A 20979-nucleotide genomic window follows, 5' to 3' on the forward strand; every position below is an offset into this window, starting at 1 on the left:
ATAAAAATGGAGTAATTAACCGGAGCCAGCATGGGCTTGTAACAAACAAGTCATGCCAGACGCATCTAATTTTCTTCTATGACAGAATCACCAACTGGGTTGATCAGGGAAATGCGGTGGATATAGTATATCTAGACTTTAGTAAAGCATTTAACAAAGTATCTCATACCATACGTATTGAAAAAATGACCAAATATGGTCATTGACCCTCATAAAGGTGAGGTGCTCTTGAAACAGTTCAATATCGGGAAGACTGTGTGCAGACGGGTGCTGCATTCAGATGAACGTATATCGGCTCGGTTTTCACGCCGAGCCGATATACGTTGTTGTCATCTGCAGGGGGGGGGGGATGGAAGAGCCAGGAGCAGGAACTGAGCTCCCGCCCCCTCTCTGCCTCCTCTCCGCCCCTCTGCACTATTTGCAATGGGTAGAGGTGGGCCAGGGGCGGGGCTAATTCTCTGAACTTAGCCCCGCCACGCCCCACCTCTCCCCATTGCAAATAGTGCAGAGGGGTGGAGAGGAGGCAGAGTGGGGGCGGGAGCTTAGTTCCTGCTCCTGGCTCTTCCACCCCCCCCCCCTGCACACGAGGACAACGTATATCGGCTCGGCGTGAAAACCGAGCCGATATACGTTCATCTGAATGCAGTCTGAAGTTGTATTTGATGTTTTGGGTTTAACAATATTTTATATATTAAAAAAAACAAGAATATAATAAGTTAGAAAATTACTCTTTTAATGCTTGCGTTACAACAACATGCAATAATAAAGTAATAGTAACAAGATTAACTATTTATACAGTACACCCATGGACTGCCATGTACAAGGGTGTAGTCCCGCCATTTTTAAAAACATTTCTGTAATTCTTCCAGTCCATCAGATTATTGATTTATAGACTTATTTAACATTAATGGAAATAAAAACTTTGAACTTTTTAGATGGCAGCAGGGGTTCCATCAAGCAGCAGGGTCAAATTGGACTACCTTGAGCTCATGAGAAGAGATAAAATTCACCATCCAGTTACACAGATGAGGGCAAATCCTATTAAACTGCATTATAAGCATTTACCACCTATTCACTGGTATGTTGAGTGGGGAGTCTGACTAGTAAGACCCTCACCAATCGCTGGAATGAGGGACCCCTGTCTCTCAAACCACTCAACTGCACCTAGGAGGAATTTGAATCCCGTGGTGGTCAAGAATGTGGCATTCTGTTCCATTCAGTCTACTGCACTGATGGAAACCACTCGAATGGGGAAGACTGAGTCTTTCCTCAAGACGACGGGCCCCTCGTGTATGGAAGCTGCTTATCTCACGCCTGCCACAGAAATAACACGTATTCGGTCAACCTGAATGACTAAGATCACAGGTGTCAGGGAAGATGATAACAGTATTATTATTGAAGCCTTTCATCAGTACGATTGATAAGGGTCTCAGCTGTGATACTTCTCCATTGATCTAAGAAATTATCGAATGGCATTTTTTGGATGTAATACAGCTTTAAGTCATTACAATAAAATTGTTGCTCAGCAACTGCTAATAATGTTCAGACTCAAACCTTTCATCAATAGGATGAGTAAACGGGAAGTGTCTTGAATGATCACAATGCTCAGATAATACAATACAAGATCATGACAAATGACGAATGAGGTATATTATCTGTCCAAAATGACCTTGTTAATTGTCCTTCACTTTGACCATTTCTTGGAATCCCAAGCCAAAAACCAGCCAGTGAACGTAGATGGCTCATGTCCTTGCTTGACAATGGTGATGGGGATGTTTTTGTCTCTCCCTGAGGGATCACTCTCAAGATATCGCTTGGCTGTAACCAAAATATAATGGTCAGATTAAGTGGGAATAAGATTAAATAAACAAGCAACACACAGGGTAGGAGTGGTAAACCTACCAATAAATTGGTTGTCTACTTTGGACAGTCCCTATATTTTAGAAGGGTCCCTTGGCAACAAGTGAATCACAGAGTGTTCTCTCATATGACTTCTAGCAATCAGATATAATCTGTTGTGAAACATGGCAGTAAGCATTATTTTTCCATGCAGCACTCCCACAGGGGAAATTAAACATTGCACAGTGCCCATTCATATCAATGGGTTATCTGTGTAATACAGGACAGGAGTGGTGCGGATGATGGGCAAACATCCAGAAACAGCTGTCTATGTATGGATTTCTGGCTTGTTTTTCAATTCCCAATCATTGTTTTAAAGACTTGTTTAAAGGGTCTGACATTGATTTGAAGGAATGCTGCCAACCAATAGGTGGCGCTGCAGAGGTATTTTTCCATCTTCCTTATTTGCATATGAGAGGAGCATGCATGGCCTTATGTGTCGCCTCACTCACCTACTAGGTATCTCCACACACTTTCTAGGTGCTCTTCTTAATGAGAGATGGTACTTCCCCCCTCCCCAGAAAGAGAAAAACACTCTTTTTAATGGGTCTTTGTAATGTAACAAAGAGATGGAAATCCTGAAGGAGAACCTCTTCTATTTCCCAGAATTCCCTAATGGGTGTACAGTATCAGACAAAAGTGTGGATACACCTTGAATGGAGATTAATATTGAAGACATGAAAACTATGAAGGAACACATATGGAATTACATAGTAAACAAAAAAGTGTTAAACCAGAATATCTTTTATATTTTCATAGTAGCCCCCTTTTCTTTGATGATAGCTTTGCACATTCTTGGCATTCTCTCAATCAGCTTCATGAGGTAGTCACCTGGAATGGTTTTCCATAAACAGATATGGCTTATCAAAAATTAATTTGTGCAACACCTTGCCTTTCTAATGAGTTTTAGACTGTCAGTTATGTTGTGCAGAGGTTGGGTTACTACACAGAATAGCGTTTAGCGATATTCAGCTACTGCTCTAACCCACATTATGGGAAGAACCACTCAACTAAGTAAAGAGAAACAACAGTCCATCATTACTTTAAGACATGAGGGTCAGTTAACCCAGAAAATTTTAAGAACTTCGAAAGTATCTTCAAGTGTAGTCATGAAAACCATCAAACACAGTGATGAAACTGGCTCTCATGAAGATGGCCCAGGGAAAGGAAGACCAAGAGTTACCTCTGCTGCAAAGGATAAGTTCATTAGAGCTACCAGCTTCAGAAACCGCAAATTAATGGTAGCCTAAATTAGAGCCCACATAAATACTTCTCATAGATCTAGTACCAGATACATCTCAACGTCAGCCGCAAGAATCAGGCCTTTTTGGCCAAATTGCCCAAAGAAGCCACTACTGAAGAATATCAACAAGAAGAGAATTGTTTGGGCCAAGACACACAAGGAATGGATATTAGACCAGTGGAAATCAGTGCTTTGTCTGATGAATCAAAATTTGAGATTTTTGGTTCCAACTGATGTGTCTTTATGAGATGCAGAAAAGATGAGCGGATGGTTTATACATATGTGGTTTCCACCATGAAGCATGGAGGTGAAGGTGTCATGATGTGGTGGTACTTTGCTTGTGACACTTGATAATTTATGCAAAATTCAAGGCACACTTAACCAGCAAGGCTACCAGAACCATTCTGCAGTGACATCCCATCCCATCTAGTTTGCACTTTTGGACCATTGTTTGCTTTTCAACAGTTCAATGATCACAAACACACCTCCAGGCTATGGAAGGACAATTTGACCAAGAAGGACAGTAATGGAGTGCTGGGTCAGACACATGGCTCCCAAAACCACCCGAACCTAAACCCAATTGGGGGGGTTTCAGATGGATTAGGCAGCAGAGTGAAGAAAAAGCATCCAACTAATACTCAGCATCTCTGGGAACTCCTTCAAGGCTGTTGGCAAACCATTCTAGGTGATTACCTAATGAAGCTGATTGAGAAAATGCCAAGAGTGAGCAATTTGAAGAATCTAAAATATAAAACATTCTGGTTTATTTAATACTTTTTGCTTAGTACTTAATTCCATATGTGTTCCTTCATACTTTTCATGTCTTCAATATGAATCTACAATGTGGAAAAAAAAAGAAAAACTGACTGGTACTGTATGAAAAATAATTTTCTAAACCGGAGAACCCCTTAAACTAGATTTTCAGTATCACCCTTAAGGCTGAACTAATCAACCTGACTTATTGGTTGTGTTCTACATAAAACAAGATCCATATTCCCACAGGGAATATATAGGCAATGCAGAATTGGCTTCTGTGGTTTACAAAAACACAGGTGAGGCAACTTGAAAAATGTGGGGTGCCTCATCTATGTATTGGCATGCCAGTGGTGTCCAACATGTGGGTCAACCTAAACTCAAGCTTCATGTTGGAGAGGAATTACTTTATACAAAGGGTGCTGACCTTTGGAGCTATCCTATGAGAACAAGCCATCTCTATCTACCATAGTAGTTCATATAAATGTTATAGAGTAGGATTATCCAGCTCAAGACCATAAAATGGCTTGGTCTGGATAACTCTGCTTAAGCAAATATCCAATGATTGTCCAATGAGTTAAATAAATAAACAAATTAATCTGTAGTGAAAATGCGTATCCTCTACTTTCTCCTAGTGATAATGAATGATGAGATCAGTTCTCTGCAATGAGAACGGCCTAATTAGCAGTAAATCTTGACCCTTTTAAGTTATAGACATGAGGATATTGACAGGATCCTCCAACACAACCTTAATTTATGGGACCACCCAAACTAGGGACTGAACAGGTTGAATCTACAACAAAGATAAACGGTACCTGAAGTATTGTATATGGATGTCACTTATCACCCTCTCTCCATAGATGAATACTCAATAGAGATTAGCAAATCTACTCGTTTCGAGTATTTACTCGATCGAGTACCGCGATTTTCGAGTACTTCAGTACTCGGGTGAAAAGATTTGGGGGGCTCCGGGGGGCAGGGGGAGGCGTGGCGTCGTGGGGGGTAGCAGCGGGGAACAGGGGGGAGCCCTCTCTCTCTCCCTCTCCCCCCCACTCCCCGCTGCAACCCCCCACTCACCCACGGCGCCCCCCGAATCTTTTCGCCTGAGTACGGAAGTACTCGAAAATCGCGGTGCTCGGGCGAAAAAGGGGCGTGGCCGAGTAGGTTCGCTCATCTCTAATACTCAATCAAACTGGATGGCCAAGATCATGGGAAAGTCAGAGACGCTTGGTTGAGTATACCAGTTTAAGGAAAGAATAAGAAAAATGGACTTACCTGCCACCAGAGATTCCTTCTTTTCTACATCATTAGAATCAATTCCAATCCACAAAAATATCTATAAAAATAACATAAGATAATCGGGAGGAGTTTTATGTTAATGAGACAGTATAGCATAGTAAGTATAGGAGATAACATTAGTCGAAAGCAGAGAGGTTTAGTCCTTGAGCTGGGACACCAGAGAACCAGAAGATCAGGGGGCTCATATTCTTACAAGATAATCAAGCCATATCAGAGCCAATGGGGGGCAACAACGGGCATAGCGAACTGAAACGGCCAGCAGAACTGATACCACACTGCAGTTGGGGTTCCTTATTTCTTTAGTGGGTGGAGGAGATATTACAAATCACCTAATAAGCCTTATTTTGACTTTGTTCGATATAGAGGTTGCGCCTTCACAATAATTTCCTCTTTTAAGACACAAGTTAAGACATTGGACTGACTAAATAATGATTTCACCATATTTTATGTTTTCATTTGGCCTGACTTCCTCAAAGCTTCCTATCCATACAACTCAATTGTACAACAGTGCAATACTACAGAATATTTCATAATCCGGCACCTAATCTGGATCAGGGCAATTTATAGTTTAAAGGATTGCAGCAGTCACCTGTTCCCAGGTATCCAGCATCATTACATCATCCTCGGCGAGGTCTTCTTGTGTGAACTCCCCTGGCACTTCTTCAACCTACAAGTCACAATAGATGAGTATAAAGTGAAAGAAAACACTAAGATGCATAAGGGAAAAACAATCCCATTCCTACAATGCTCCGTGTAACAGGTGATGAACAAGGTATTATCGAAATGATCACATGACCTAAAACTATATGAATGCAGGCTGATGGGAGTAGTTCATTTAAAGGAGCCTCATATAAAACACTGAATAAATGTGCAACAATAATATAATATGAATCTTTATTAATATGGCGCCAACATATTCTGCAGCACCTTACAAATCAGAGGACACATGTAGAGACAACATCAGACATTACATAGAGTTTAAAACTAAAAACCCAACTGGCAATATGGTGAGGGACCTACCCACAAGAGCTTACAATCTATGAAGAAAAAAGGGTGACACATGAGATACAAGGGCTTGTTCTGTACAATGGTCTAGCCATCTTATATAAATAGGGTAGTATATATAAGTTATGTGAGCCGGTCGCTAGCCAATATCTACATCTGCTCAAATAAGAAGTTCATTAGTGTGTATGGAGTGAGAGGGTTAACTGTGATCAGGTTTGGATGGAGAGTGTGGAAATTAGATAAATTGGAAAGATATTAGGGGATATGATATGCCCCCGTATGGAGATGTGTTTTTAGGACATGCTTAAAATTATGGGCATTGGGGATAAACCTGATTGTCCGATGTAGTAGATTCGAGAGAATTGGAATGATACGAAAAAAGTCTTAGAGTCAGGAATGGGAAGTTTGGACTATGCTGGAACTTAAGGTCCATTTAGACGGGACGAATGTCGGGCAAACGATGCCCGACACTCGTCCCCAGATACACTCGCTCCCGTGCTGTTGCACGTGAGCCATTATTGCTGGCTCGCTCACAGAGTGGCCAGCGGGGAGGCAGCAGAAAGTTTCACTCCTCACGCTCCCCCGCCCTTCTCCATTGACTTAACATAGCAGCCGTTCAATACCTACACTATTGTACCAGTGTAGGTAAAATGTATCCGACTGGAGAGCAGGGCAGTCATTCAGATGAATGAAATACATAAAGGGCTGGGTCTTGACTATGGCTGGCTTCACATGAGTGTATGATCACAGTGTATTAAGTGTGTGGGTTTTGCACACGTAATACACTGTACCAATCTCCTATAGGCTGCCATATTGGCGCTCACACGAATCATGCAAAATACACACGAGAAAAATCACCCCATGTTCTATCTTGGTGCATGGAGATTTGGCAGTACGCAGCAGGTACACAATGTGTCTCTCACAGGCGGCACACCGTGAATTACATCCATCTGAGCCCAGCCTACAAAAGAGGAGACCCAAGTGTAGGGCCATTCTCTATGCCCTATTAAGAGGTGTTGTAACGGGACAATCCCTTTAATTGCATAAAACCATATGTGGAAGTGGATTATTACCAGAAACCTCCCAGTTCTATTGGAGCATCCAAACAGTTTTGCTGGGAGATCTTCCAGTTGACTTTCAAGTAAAGGAGACGTCTGATATTCCTTTTTACCTCCCAGGGTTGTCCAGAATATATCTGTTAAAGGGAAAATGTTTATAGCATTAGAGCTTGCACAGTCATAGATCACCTGAAGTCCACAATTATTGTATGACCCAAGCAAATTTTACTTCTTCTGAGATGTTATACTATCATTATATCCAATCAAGATCAGCAGTTTAGGGGCTCCTTCATATTTAACAAGTACTTTATCCTACTGATGGGTAAGTAAATGGCAGAAGCCCTCTTACTTTCGGGGTGCCTGATCAGATGAACACACAAGTCATATATAGCCCTCTGATTTGCTTGGGATAAATAGAATATACATTGGCCTCATGTATGAAAGTGACTGTAGACAAGAACTGAAGGTGGGGTCCACAGCAATCTATCAGAATTCAACAATTATTTTTAGATTTGAAAATAAAAAACTAGTAATCCGCTATTAACAACATCAGAAGTCTGCAGTCACTTTCATCACACTTGCCTAATTAAACTACTAATGACCACTTGTCTGTGAGTATGTGTGTGGGTGCTTCCCATGCTCCTCCCCTGATCACATAACAGTGATGTTATCACCGGTCCTACAGCATATATAAAACACAGAGCCTGACCGACAGAAGAACAAAGTTAGGGCTCTTGATAGGGGAGGACAAAAATAACAAAATGAGAATACAACTAAGCCGTTATCTAAGACACAACTTAGTGGTCCTGACTAGAGATGAGCGAACGTACTCGTCCGAGCTTGATATTCGTGCGAATATTAGGGTGTTCGGGATGCTCGTTACTCGTAACGAGTACCACGCGGTGTTCCGGTTACTTTCAGTTTCCTCTCTGAGACGTTAGCGCGCTTTTCTGGCCAATTGAAAGACAGGGAAGGCATTACAACTTCCCCCTGTGACGTTCAAGCCCTATACCACCCCCCTGCTGTGAGTTGCTGGGGCGATCAGATGTCACCCGAGTATAAAAGTCGGCCCCTCCCGCGGCTCGCCACACATGCCTTGTGACTTAGCTGAGGGAAAGTACTATCGTGCTGGTGCTGCTGTAGGGAGAGCGTTAGGAGTCAGTGTAGGCTTCAAGAACCCCAAAGGTCCTTCTTAGGGCCACATCTACCTGTGTGCAGGCTGCTGCTAGCAGTGTTTTTTTTTTTTTTTCTTCTCAAAATCGGCAGTGCAGAGCATTGCACCCGGCATTAGGGACAGAAGTGGTGCTTAGGCAGGGAGAGTGTTAGGAGTGAGTGTAGCCTTCAAGAACCTCAACGGTCCTTTCTAGGGCCAAATTTAAGCGTGTGCAGTACTGTGCTGGCTGCTGTTAGCAGTGTTGCATATTTTTTTTCTTCTAAAAATCGCCTCTGCAGAGCATTGCACCCTCCATTGATACTACAGGGACAGAATTGTGTAGGCAGGGCCACAACACAGTTATTGTTCATTGAATATACGCAGTGGGTCCTTCCCTTTGCTAAAAAGGAAAAGAAATTATATTTGGCCTGCCTGTGTCAGTCCTAAGGTCTCCGTGTACGTGTGTGCTGCGTGGAGAACGTACAAAAATCAAACGCAACCAGCTACGGTTTACTGCAGGGTTGCGCCATTGTCTTTCCTGACTGGCAAATACCTGCTCTGCTAGAGTTAATAACTCTGCTACACTAAAGTTGTGTATCACTTTTTCAGGGCCACACTACAGTTCTAAAAGTTATTATTCATTGAATATACGCAGTGGGTCCTTCCCTTTGCAAAAAAGGAAAAGAAATTGTATTTGGCCTGCCTGTGTCAGTCCTAAGGTCTCCGTGTACGTGTGTGCTGCGTGGACAACGTACAAAAATCAGACGCAACCAGCTACAGTTTACTGCAGGCTTGCGCCATTGTCTTTCCTGACTGGCAAATACCTGCTCTGCCAGAGTTAATAACTCTGCTACACTAAAGTTGTGTGACACTTTTTCAGGGCCACACCACAGTTATTAAACGTATTGTTCATTGAATATCCGCAGTGGGTCCTTCCCTTTGCAAAAAAGGAAAAGAAATTGTATTTGGCCTGCCTGTGTCAGTCCTAAGGGCTCTGTGTACGTGTGTGCTGCGTGGAGAACGTACAAAAATCAGACGCAACCAGCTACGGTTTACTGCAGGCTTGCGCCATTGTCTTTCCTGCCTGGGAAATCAAATCACTGGTAGGGGTAGGGGTAGGCCTAGAGGATGTGGACGCGGCCGAGGACGCGGAGGGCCAAGTGAGGGTGTGGGCACAGGCCGACCCAGTGCGGTGGCCAGGGGTAGAGGCAGGGCCAGACCGAATAATCCACCAACTGTTTCCCAAAGCGCCCCCTCGCGCCATGCCACCCTGCACAGGTCAAGGTGCTCTACGGTGTGGCAGTTTTTCACAGAGACGCCTGACGACCGACGAACAGTGGTGTGCAACCTTTGTCGCGCCAAGATCAGCTGGGGAGGCACCACCAACAGCATGCGCAGGCATATGATGGCCAAGCACCCCACAAGGTGGGACGATGCCCGTTCAACGCCTCCGGTTTGCACCACTGCCTCTCCCCCTGTGCCCCAACCTGCCACTGAGATCCAACCCCCCTCTGAGGACACAGGCACTACCGTCTCCTGGCCTGCACCCACACCATCACCTCCGCTGTCCTCGGCCCCATCCAGCAATGGCTCTCAGCGCAGCGTCCAGACGTCGCTAGTGCCACAGTTTGAGCGCAAGCGCAAGTACGACGCCACGCACCCGCACGCTCAAGCGTTAAACGTGCACATTCCAAAATTGATCAGCCTACAGATGCTGCCGTATAGGCTTGTGGAAACGGAGGCTTTCAAAAGCATGATGGCGGCGGCTGCCCCGCGCTACTCGGTTCCCAGTCGCCACTACTTTTCCCGATGTGCCGTCCCAGGCCTGCACGACCACGTCTCCCGCAACATTGTACGCGCCCTCACCAACGCGGTTACTGCCAAGGTCCACTTAACAACGGACACGTGGACAAGCACAGGCGGGCAGTGCCACTATATCTCCCTGACGGCACATTGGGTGAATTTAGTGGAGGCTGGGACAGAGTCAGAGCCTGGGACCGCTCACGTCCTACCCACCCCCAGAATTGCGGGCCACAGCTCGGTGGTGGTATCTGCGGCGGTGTATGCTTCCTCCACTAAAGCACCCTCCTCCTCCTCCTCTGTCTCGCAATCAAGATGTGTCAGCAGTACGTCGCCAGCAGTCGGTGTCACGCGGCGTGGCAGCACAGCGGTGGGCAAGCGTCAGCAGGCCGTGCTGAAACTACTCAGCTTAGGAGATAGGAGGCACACAGCCCACGAACTGCTGCAGGGTCTGACAGAGCAGACCGACCGTTGGCTTGCGCCGCTGAGCCTCCAACCGGGCATGGTCGTGTGTGACAACGGCCGTAAGCTGGTGGCGGCTCTGCAGCTCGGCAGCCTCACACACGTGCCATGCCTGGCCCATGTCTTTAATTTGGTGGTTCAGCGCTTTCTGAAAAGCTACCCCCACTTGTCATACCTGCTCGGAAAGGTGCGCCAGCTCTGCGCACATTTCCGCTAATCCCACACGCACGCTGCCACCCTGCGGACACTGCAACATAGGTTTAATCTGCCAGTGCACCGACTGCTGTGCGACGTGCCCACACAGTGGAACTCTACGCTTCACATGTTGGCCAGACTCTATGAGCAGCGTAGAGCTATAGTGGAATACCAACTTCAACTTGCGCGGCGCAGTGGGAGTCAGCCTCCTCAATTATTTACAGAAGAGTGGCCCTGGTTGGCAGCCATCTGTCAGGTCCTTGGAACATTTGAGGAGTCTACCCAGGTGGTGAGCGGCGATGCTGCAATCAGCATCACCATTCCTCTGCTATGCATCTTGAGAAGTTCCCTGCAAAGCATAAAGGCAGGCGCTTTGCGCTCGGAAACAGAGCCGGGGGAAGACAGTATGTCGCTGGATAGTCAGAGCACCCGCCTGTCTATATCTCAGCGCGTTGAGGAGGAGGAGGAGGAGCATGAGGAGGATGAGGAGGAGGGGGAAGAGACAGCTTGGCCCACTGCTGAGGGTACAGATGCTGCTGGGCTGTCATCCTTTCAGCGTGTATGGCCTGAGGAGGAGGAAGAGGAGGAGGAGGAGGATCCTGAAAGTGATCTTCCTAGTGAGGACAGCCATGTGTTGCGTACAGGTACTCTGGCACACATGGCGGACTTCATGTTAGGATGCCTTTCTCGTGACCCTCGCGTTACACGCATTCTGGCCACTACAGATTACTGGGTGTACACATTGCTCGACCCACGGTATAAGGAGAACTTTTCCACTCTGATTCCCGAAGAGGAAAGGGGTTCGAGAGTGATGCTATACCACAGGGCGCTGGTGGACAAACTGATGGTAAACTTCCCATCCGACAGCGCTAGTGGCAGAAGGCGCAGTTCCGAGGGCCAGGTAGCAGGGGAGGCGCAGAGATCAGGCAGCATGTACAGCGCAGGCAGGGGAACATTCTCCAAGGCCTTTGCCAGCATTATGGCTCCCCAGCAAGACTGTGTCACCGCTCCCCAGTCAAGGCTGAGTCGGCGGGAGCACTGTAAAAGGATGGTGAGGGAGTACGTAGCCGATCGCACGACCGTCCTCCGTGACGCCTCTGCCCCCTACAACTACTGGGTGTCGAAGCTGGACACGTGGCCTGAACTCGCGCTGTATGCCCTGGAGGTGCTTGCTTGTCCTGCGGCTAGCGTGTTGTCAGAGAGGGTGTTTAGTGTGGCTGGGGGAATCATCACGGATAAGCGTACCCACCTGTCAACCGACAGTGCCGACAGGCTTACACTCATCAAGATGAACAAAGCCTGGATTTCCCCAGACTTCTCTTCTCCACCAGCGGACAGCAGCGATACGTAAGCAATACGTAGGCTGCACCCGCGGATGGAAGCTACGTTCTCTCTCACCATCCAAAACGGGGACATTTCTGCTTCATCAATCTGTGTCTAATATTCCTCCTCCTCCTCCTCCTGCTCCTCCTCCTGAAACCTTACGTAATCACGCTGAACGGGCAATTTTTCTTAGGGCCACAAGGCTCAGTCAAATAATTTTTCTAAACAATTTTAATATGTTTCAATGCTCTTAAAAGCGTTGAGACTTTAACTTGAACCAATTTTTCGTTAAACTGGGCTGCCTCCAGGCCTAGTTACCACTTAAGCCACATTAACCAAAGCGATTAATGGGTTTCACCTGCCCTCTTGGTTGGCCATGGCCAATTTTTTGGATGTACATTAGTACTGTTGATACAGCAATTTTTGTGGGCCCTCGCCTACAGTGTAATCAAATGAATTTTTAGCCCACCTGCATTACAGCTGATGTTACATCCGCTGTGTTGGGCAATGCAATGGGATATTTTTATGTACCGCCGGTGGGTTCCAGGGAGCCACCCATGCTGTAGGTGCACACGGAGTTTAACCTACATCTGTCCACTTGTAAAGAACCCCAGTCTGACTGGGGCATGCAGTGTGGGCCGAAGCCCACCTGCATTAAGCACGACATTACTACCTCAGCTGTGTTGGGCAATGCAATGGGATATTTCTATGTACCGCCGGTGGCTTCCTGGCACCCACCCATGCTGTGGGTCCACAGGGAATTATAAATGCATCTGTTTCCACTTGTAAAGAACCCCAGTCTGACTGGGGCATGCAGTGTGGGCCGAAGCCCACCTGCATTAAGCACGACATTACTACCTCAGCTGTGTTGGGCAATGCAATGGGATATTTCTATGTACCGCCGGTGGCTTCCTGGCACCCACCCATGCTGTGGGTCCACAGGGAATTATAAATGCATCTGTTTCCACTTGTAAAGAACCCCAGTCTGACTGGGGCATGCAGTGTGGGCCGAAGCCCACCTGCATTAAACATGACATTACTACCTCAGCTGTGATGGGCAATGCAATGGGATATTTCTGTGTACCGCCGGTGGGTTCCAGGGAGCCACCCATGCTGTCGGTCCACAGGGACTTCACAATAGGGAGTTGTACCTGCCTGTGTCTATGAATTAAAAACCGCGGTCTGACTGGGGCATGCAGAGACACCTTGACAGAATGAATAGTGTGTGGCACATAGGTTCCCCATTGCTATGCCAACGTGTGCAGCTCCTGATGGCGGTGGCACAGGATTCTATTTCTCATTGCTTCTGTACAGCATTGTGGGCTATCGCCCCGCCCCTTTTAAAGAGGGTTGCTGCCTAGCCGTGCCAACCCTCTGCAGTGTGTGCCTGCGGTTCCTCCTCATGGCAGACGCACTTCTAAATAGACATGAGTGTGGCGTGGCATGAGGGCAGCTGAAGGGACACTTTGGTGTGCGCTGTGGGGGGGAGGGGGGGCAGTTGGGCAGCATGTAAGCCAGGAGAAGTGGCAGTGGAGTGTCATGCAGGCAGTGATTGTGCTTTGTTGGAGGTAGTGTGGTGCTTAGCTAAGGTATGCCATGCTAATGAGGGCTTTTCAGAAGTAAAAGTTTTTGGGAGGGGGGGGGCCCACTCTTGCCGCTATTGTGGCTTAATAGTGGGACCTGTGAACTTGAGATGCAGCCCAACATGTAGCCCCTCGCCTGCCCTGTCCATTGCTGTGTCGTTCCCATCACTTTCTTGAATTGCCCAGATTTTCACACAAGGAAACCTTAGCGAGCATCGGCGAAATACAAAAATGCTCGGGTCGCCCATTGACTTCAATGGGGTTCGTTATTCGAAACGAACCCTCGAGCATCGCGAAAAGTTCGTCCCGAGTAACGAGCACCCGAGCATTTTGGTGCTCGCTCATCTCTAGTCCTGACAGAAGACACTGACCTACCGCCACCACAGAGTTCCGGTGGGCTGATGGACCTACAGTGACATCACTTCCACGTGACCAGCGCTGCTGTGGAAGGAGCCATTCTGGAGTTTGGTAGAAAGTACTGTATAAGAACCCACCCAAAGAGCCACCCACAGAGCTGGATAGCAGCTACCAGGACCTGTGATAATGTCACCGTCATGTGATCACATGTGTAGGTGGTGTCAGGGATCACATGACCAGGGACTGATCATTGTATCCAGGAGTCTGCTGTGCTGGTTTCATCCCTGCTGGATGAGGTGAAGAGATCAGGATGTAGCAGAGCTGTGTGTGTGAGATGTGTGGGAATCAGCATGGATCTAGTAGAGCTGTGTGTGTAACATCTGGGCATCAGGATGGATGTAGTAGAGCTGTGTGTGTAATCTGTGGGAATCAGGATGTATGTAGTACAGTTGTGTGTGTAATATCTGGAAATCCGGATGGATGTAGCAGAACTGTGTGTGATGTCTAAGAATCAGGATGAATGTAGCATGTAGCACAGCTCTGTGTGTAATGTGTGGGAATCAGGATGGATGTAGTAGAGCTGTGTGTGTAATGTGTGGGAATCAGGATGGATGTAGTAGAGCTGTGTGTGTGATGTTTGGAAATCAGGATGAATGTAGCATGTAGCAGAGCTCTATGGGACATTAGTTAGTTAGTTATCATGCTTGGACGACGAGGGTCCGTAGCGCCGATCTAGAATGATCACGACCAAGAGCATTGTTCCATTCGGTGTCGATGTCGGAGGAGGTACCGTCGCCTATCTGTTGCACCCACAAGTGCCGCGGACGACCAGGGGGCCTCCGCCATCCGGTAGGGGGTCGTCTCTCGATTTTCCAGCAATTGCTGCGGTTAGAGCACAGTGGGCTCTATGACACATTGCGCCACCAGAAACACTCGTACTATAATTTCCTAATAATTACTAGTCTTCTAGATTGACCAGAAGATCTCATAGACTCTAAGATGAGCACTGAGGTTTTCTGCTACCGGTAGTAGTCACCACTAGGAGGAATTTGCAGCATCAATAATAGCTATAGAACAGTGTGCAGTGAGCTCCTTCTAGTGGTCAATGCAAGCATGCTCACACTGTTTAGGGCCCTTTTACATGGGTAGATAAATTGTTCAAATTGCCGCAATCCAGCGAGATTCTGAATGATTGTCAGTCTAAGTGCATACCCAATACCGTGCTCACCCATTTGAAGGTAGCCTTCTTGGAGGTACTTTTGCTTTTGTTACAGCGGCAGGCATTTATACCGCATTGTTAGTTTACACAGACAAAAATGTACACTACACAGCTTCTTGACAATGAGAGCAGGTAAGTGTAGATTTCTTATATGAGGCTCTCTGTATAAAAACAATGTAGACCTGTGAAACATGTTAGGCAAACTTTGATGTGAGGGAATTAAATGTCTGGCATGCAATGTATGAGGGTTCTATGCCAGGCAATAAAGTTGCAAAAAGAGTAAGTGAACTCTGGGACTGCTTGGATTTCTGAATTGATTGCTAATAAATGTGATCCGATTGTTATCTAAGTCACAATTATAGGCAAACACAATGTGACTAAGCTAATAACACACAAATAGTTGTACTACTTGTGTCTTTTACTGAGCACATTGAGTAACCATCCACAGTGCAGAATGAAAAGAAAATGAAGCCTTGAATTTAATAACCTGGAGATCCCCATTTACCAGCCATCCCCTCCACCAAATATTTATTGTAGCTGCAAATAAGATGTGCAGAACATTGAGAAGATATTTTTAACCATCGCTCCCAACAAATATTTTTTAGTTCATTATTATTTCTGGGATGCCTGGTGGTCACAGCTCTCTTCAGGTCATACCACAGCATCTTGATAGAGTTAAAGAGTTTGTCCATTTACAAAATGATTTTTTTACCTATAGTTGCACTTGTTTAAAAATAACAAACTAACTCAGCAGTACTTAAAAGTAAGCTGCAGCCCCACGGTCCTGCCGGTCTTGTTTTGGAACTGGCATATTCAATCATATGCTGTTAGTGCATATGCCTGGAAAACAGCATCTGACTACTGCGGCCTCTGATTGGCTGCAGTGGTCAGGTGGTAGCCACTCCAAAACCGACTGGGAGGACCATGGAGCATCAGCACTGGATCACCGGGACTTAGGACGAGTCAGTACTGCTGGATTTCTTATTTTTAAACAAGTGCAGTTGTAGGTAAAATCATTTTGTAACTCGACAACCCCTTTAAGGTCAGGACTCTGACTAGGCCTTTCCAAAACCTAAATCATCTTCTTCTGCGTTTTACTAGTAATCACTGCAGAAATCCAGGTGATTTCAAATGGTTCACTAACTTTTTCTTGCAGCTGTATATGAGGCATCTGTGACCAGTGGTATATGGGGGCTGAATTTTGAAATTGTCCAAAAAGTTGTTGTAATGGCAGATTTTTGCAAAGTTGGCTATGGCAGTCAAGTACGAGAGCCAGGGTTATTTTGGCTGAGATGTACATGGCCAGTGTAGACTGTTTCTAGACTCTATTTGTAGTGTAGGTCCTTAATGCGTATTACCTTAGCTAGAGTGTGCCGCCCTTCAATGTATCTAGCATTTCACGTGTCTCCTACGATAATCATATTAGTCATGTTATTTTAATATGGGCATCCTATATCCAATGGACATGTAAACACCCGACCATAATGCCCATATAGCATGCATATGCTGATTGATCTCATACCTGGTTCTTTGCCTTCTTCAACTTTTGTTCCTTTCCACTTCATGGTTGTCACCAGGTATTCTGTGCCTTTGATTTCCTCCTCATTTGCACCTTTCCCAATCCACATCACAGCAGAGTTATTTTGGAATTTGAGTACAAAAGCATCATTGGCGTTGAGTGAGCGGGCATCTACGTCAACCTACAACGAAAAATAGTTTCACGTATGTAGGAGTCATATCTATGAAATCAGTAAATATGTACCATAATTAAAATAAATACAATTTACAGTGTTACCCACAGTGCCCTCTTAACAGTGAAATTGCCAAGCCAATTATTATACGCCCCTCTAACTGTCCTCAAAACAGTGCCCACATAAAAGTAATACCCACAATCAATACCTCCATAATAGTGAACGCCACAACACCCTGTAACTAAGCCAACCACAGTGCCTTCATAACACTGTCATTTGCAATATCCATAGTTTGATTGTTCTCAGTAAGAGAAACCAAGTGATCGTTTACATATGAAAACTTTTAATGGCTAATAAAAATGCAGGATGTTATAGCGAGCTTTCAAACCAACGCAGGGTTAAATGCAATAGATCACATGAGGCATCTCTATATACACACATACAAATAAAAATGAACAGACAGGGGGTGATTATTTTGCACTTAAAACAATACTAGAACAGAATGCATGGAGGAGTAAATACTTAATTAGTCCACTGATAAGGAATGTTAAAGTTTTATGGTCTCTAAATTAGTGTTAGGGGGGTCACCAGGCCAGCGTGTTATCTCTGCTCCAGATTTCACATATTCTCCACTGATGCAAGAAGCCCCCTCCGAGGTTCATTCCGCTCCTGACACTGTCAAAGGTTGTCATAAATTTGTACTCCCAAATTCTTCTGTGGACTAATCAGTTAGCTGGATCTAGGAGGCATCTGTCTGCAGCTATATATCTCCTGCCCCTCCACTGGCTCATGAAACACCAGTGAGGTCCAGAAGAAAAATGATTGGCAACCCCTGTAGGAAAATCTGAATATAACTTTTGAAAAATAAAAACGACTTAAAGTATATATTTTCAGAGGCAATAATATGTTTATTTAATATGTTTTGTACCTCATTTATCCTTGTAATTGATCCTAAGTTCTTTCTGACTTGGAAGAGACGTATGGGGCGAGGAGGCGCCTGGCCTCCCTTCCTGGATGTGCCGTCTTTGAATACTATCAGTGGCTTGTCTTTGAATATGGCTAGTAGATGCGGAGGCTCCTTTCCTTGGGAGACTCGAGTCTAGATGAAAACAAACAAGCTACTATACAGTCTGGAGAGAAAGACCCCCCCACAAACCCGGACCATGCAGAATCGCTGGATCATGTAAGTGGCTGAAGATAAGAGGTCAGTACTATGTCATACGTATATGCTGTGAGGTAATAGATGTGTACTGTGAGGTGATATGTAAATACCATGAGAGTCAATATGATTGCCGTGATATCAAAGCTTTACATCTACTTTTAGGTTTTTGCACAATAAAAACATTTTTGAAAAATAATTTATTTTTGGCATGGCTGCAATCAAAGAGACAGAATTCTTTTTACTTTCCCGTAGATGGAATCTTAAGAGGCTTTGTTTTTTTTTGTGTAACGAGCTGTAGTTTTTCTGATAACATTTTGGGGTACATATAGATCCTTTGTTTTTGCACAGGCAAAAAGTTTTCTATTTTTACACTGTTCGCCGTTAGAGATGATCTCTCATCGCTCATCTCGAGTAACTGCCTTCTCCTCCAAGCGTGCTCGGAGAGAGATCTCTCTCTCCCCCACGCTACCCCCTGCCCCTCACTACGCCGCTCCCCCCCCCCCCCCCCCTCCCGAGCACACTCGGAGGAGAAGGCAGTTACTCGAGATGAGCAGGCTCACTCGAGTAACTGACCTTACCGAGCATGCTCTCTCATCTCAATTCGCCATGCATGATGAAAAATGCATACCATTTACTACATGGGTTGTTACTGATGCAGTGCTACCAAATACATATTTCTGCATAGAAACATAGAAAGTTGATGACAGAAGAGATCACATGATCCATCTAGTCAAGTCCTTATATAATTCATTTTTGTACTTTTCTTTTAGGATTAGAAAAGGTTTTAAAATCTCGGTTTGGTCCGAATTAGTTCGAACCATTCATAAAACCTCTAAAACTATTGTTTAACACCATCTAAAAGCCTGAAGCAATGGTGGTGGTCTTTTAATGGATGTGGCTCAGTGGTCAAGGCTGCTGCCCTGCAGTGCTGAGGCCCTAGGTTCAAATCTGAGCAAGACTATATCTGCATGGGCTTTGTAAAACTCCATGAAGATATTGTCCTTGGTCAGATTAGAATTTAGGACTCCATTGCTGCAAGACAACAGTACTAACCCCTAAACCACTATGCTTCTTCTTTATGCTCCTTTTTCCTTCTTCCTACCCCAAAGGAGGAAATGAAGAACAAGAAGTACAAGGAGTACATACAAACTCCATGCAGATGTTGTCCTTGGTTAGATTTAAACCTTGGTCCCCCAGTAATACAAGGCAAGAGTGAGCCAACAAGCTTCTTCTCCTTTTTTTAAAAAAAACAATCTCTTTTTTACTGAAATACAACGTAAACCGCAGGAAAGGTGACCCCCTCCCTGGGAGACAGTCAACATAAGTGGACTCGCAGGTCTCTGTGCTTAAATACAGCACGAGAATAGCAAAAGGAAAAGAAAACTTTTGTGTCCTGCTGAAAGACGAACTTATTACATAAACTTTTCCCTGTATCCCTACTCCCTCCCCATATTTTCCCCTCCCCCACTACCCAACCCCCCTCTGTTATATTTCAATTGCTTTCGGCTATTCTAGCTCTGGAGACAAAATGTATCTTTATTTGTGGAATGTTCTTCTTCCTTCTTTCTCCTCCTTCAGAGGAAGAATCAGAAGGAGAAAAAAAGAATAAGAAGGAAAAGAAGATTTTTTCTTTTACCGCTATAACTTTTTCTTCTCCTCCTCCTCTCCTATCAGAGAAGGAGGTAGGAGGAGGAAGGAGCAAGGGTAAAAAAAAGAAGAAAGATAGTAACTGGGTGGATAGTATTGTTGCTTTTCTGAGATGGGGCCCTGGGTTCAAATCTGATGAAGGACAACATCTGCATTAAGTTTATACCGTATATACCGGCGTATAAGACGACTTTTGAACCCCGAAAAATCTGCTCTGCAGTCGGGGGTCGTCTTATGCGCCGGTAATACAAAAAAAAAAAAGTGTAAAAAAAAAAAAATTTATTACTCACCTCCCACGGCGTCCTGTCGCGCTCCGGCAGGATGTCGCTCGCTCCGGCAGGCTGTCGCTCGCTCCTCGTCCCCGCCGCAGCATAGCTTTCTGAATGCGGGGCTTGAAATCCCCGCTTCCAGAAAGCTAATACACACGCCGGCAGCCATGACAGCATTGAATGGCTGTGATTGGCTAAAGCACACGTGGCTTCAGCCAATCACACTATTCAATGACATCATTGAATGGCTGTGATTGGCTGAAGGCGCACGTGTTAGCAATCACACCCATTCAATGATGTCATTGAATAGTGTGATTGGCTGAAGCCACGTGTGCTTTAGCCAATCACAGCCATTCAATGATGTCATGGCTGCCGGCGTGTGTATTAGCTTTCTGGAAGCGGGGATTTCAAGCCCCGCATTCAGAAAGCTATGCTGCGGCGGGGACGAGGAGCGAGCGACATCCTGCCGGAGCGAGCGACATCCTGCCGGAGCGCGACAGAACGCCGTGGGAGGTGAGTAATAAAATTTTTTTTTTTTCTCCACTGAATACCGGCGTATAAGGTGACAGTTGGGGGGTCGTCTTATACGCCCCGTCGCCTTATACGCCGGTATATACGGTATGTTCTCTTTGTGTGTCTTCTTGTTTTTCTCCTCCTCCTCCAGAGAAGTAAGACGTCTGCTGGTACAGTGGTCGCACTGGTGTATTGCAGTGCTGGGGTCCTGGTTTCAAATCTAACCAAGGAAAACATCTGTGTGTTCTCCCTGTGTTTGTGTTTCTTTTCCTTCTTGTTCTCCTTCTCTGTAGAAGGTAGAAGAAGCATGGTGGCTCAGTTGTTAGTGTTGTTGCCTTGCAGTGCTGG

The 20979-nt window shown here is 45.5% G+C and overlaps 1 protein-coding gene across 1 annotated transcript in view; it reads right to left on the reverse strand.

The window, feature by feature from the left end:
* Positions 1 to 1289: 1289 nt before the first annotated feature.
* Positions 1290 to 20979, reverse strand: part of LOC136587096 (scinderin-like) — a 54381-nt gene continuing 34691 nt past the window's right edge. Inside the window, exons 11-16 of the mRNA XM_066585556.1 lie at positions 17969 to 18139; positions 16872 to 17049; positions 7273 to 7394; positions 5784 to 5861; positions 5171 to 5231; positions 1290 to 1818 (exon numbers count right to left, since the gene is read on the reverse strand). Coding sequence (XP_066441653.1) covers positions 1685 to 1818; positions 5171 to 5231; positions 5784 to 5861; positions 7273 to 7394; positions 16872 to 17049; positions 17969 to 18139 — 744 coding nt within the window. The 3' untranslated portion in view covers positions 1290 to 1684. The remainder of the gene's footprint in view (positions 1819 to 5170; positions 5232 to 5783; positions 5862 to 7272; positions 7395 to 16871; positions 17050 to 17968; positions 18140 to 20979) is intronic.

The sequence above is a fragment of the Eleutherodactylus coqui genome, chromosome 12 (assembly GCF_035609145.1).
Source record: "Eleutherodactylus coqui strain aEleCoq1 chromosome 12, aEleCoq1.hap1, whole genome shotgun sequence".
NCBI lineage: Eukaryota > Metazoa > Chordata > Amphibia > Anura > Eleutherodactylidae > Eleutherodactylus > Eleutherodactylus coqui.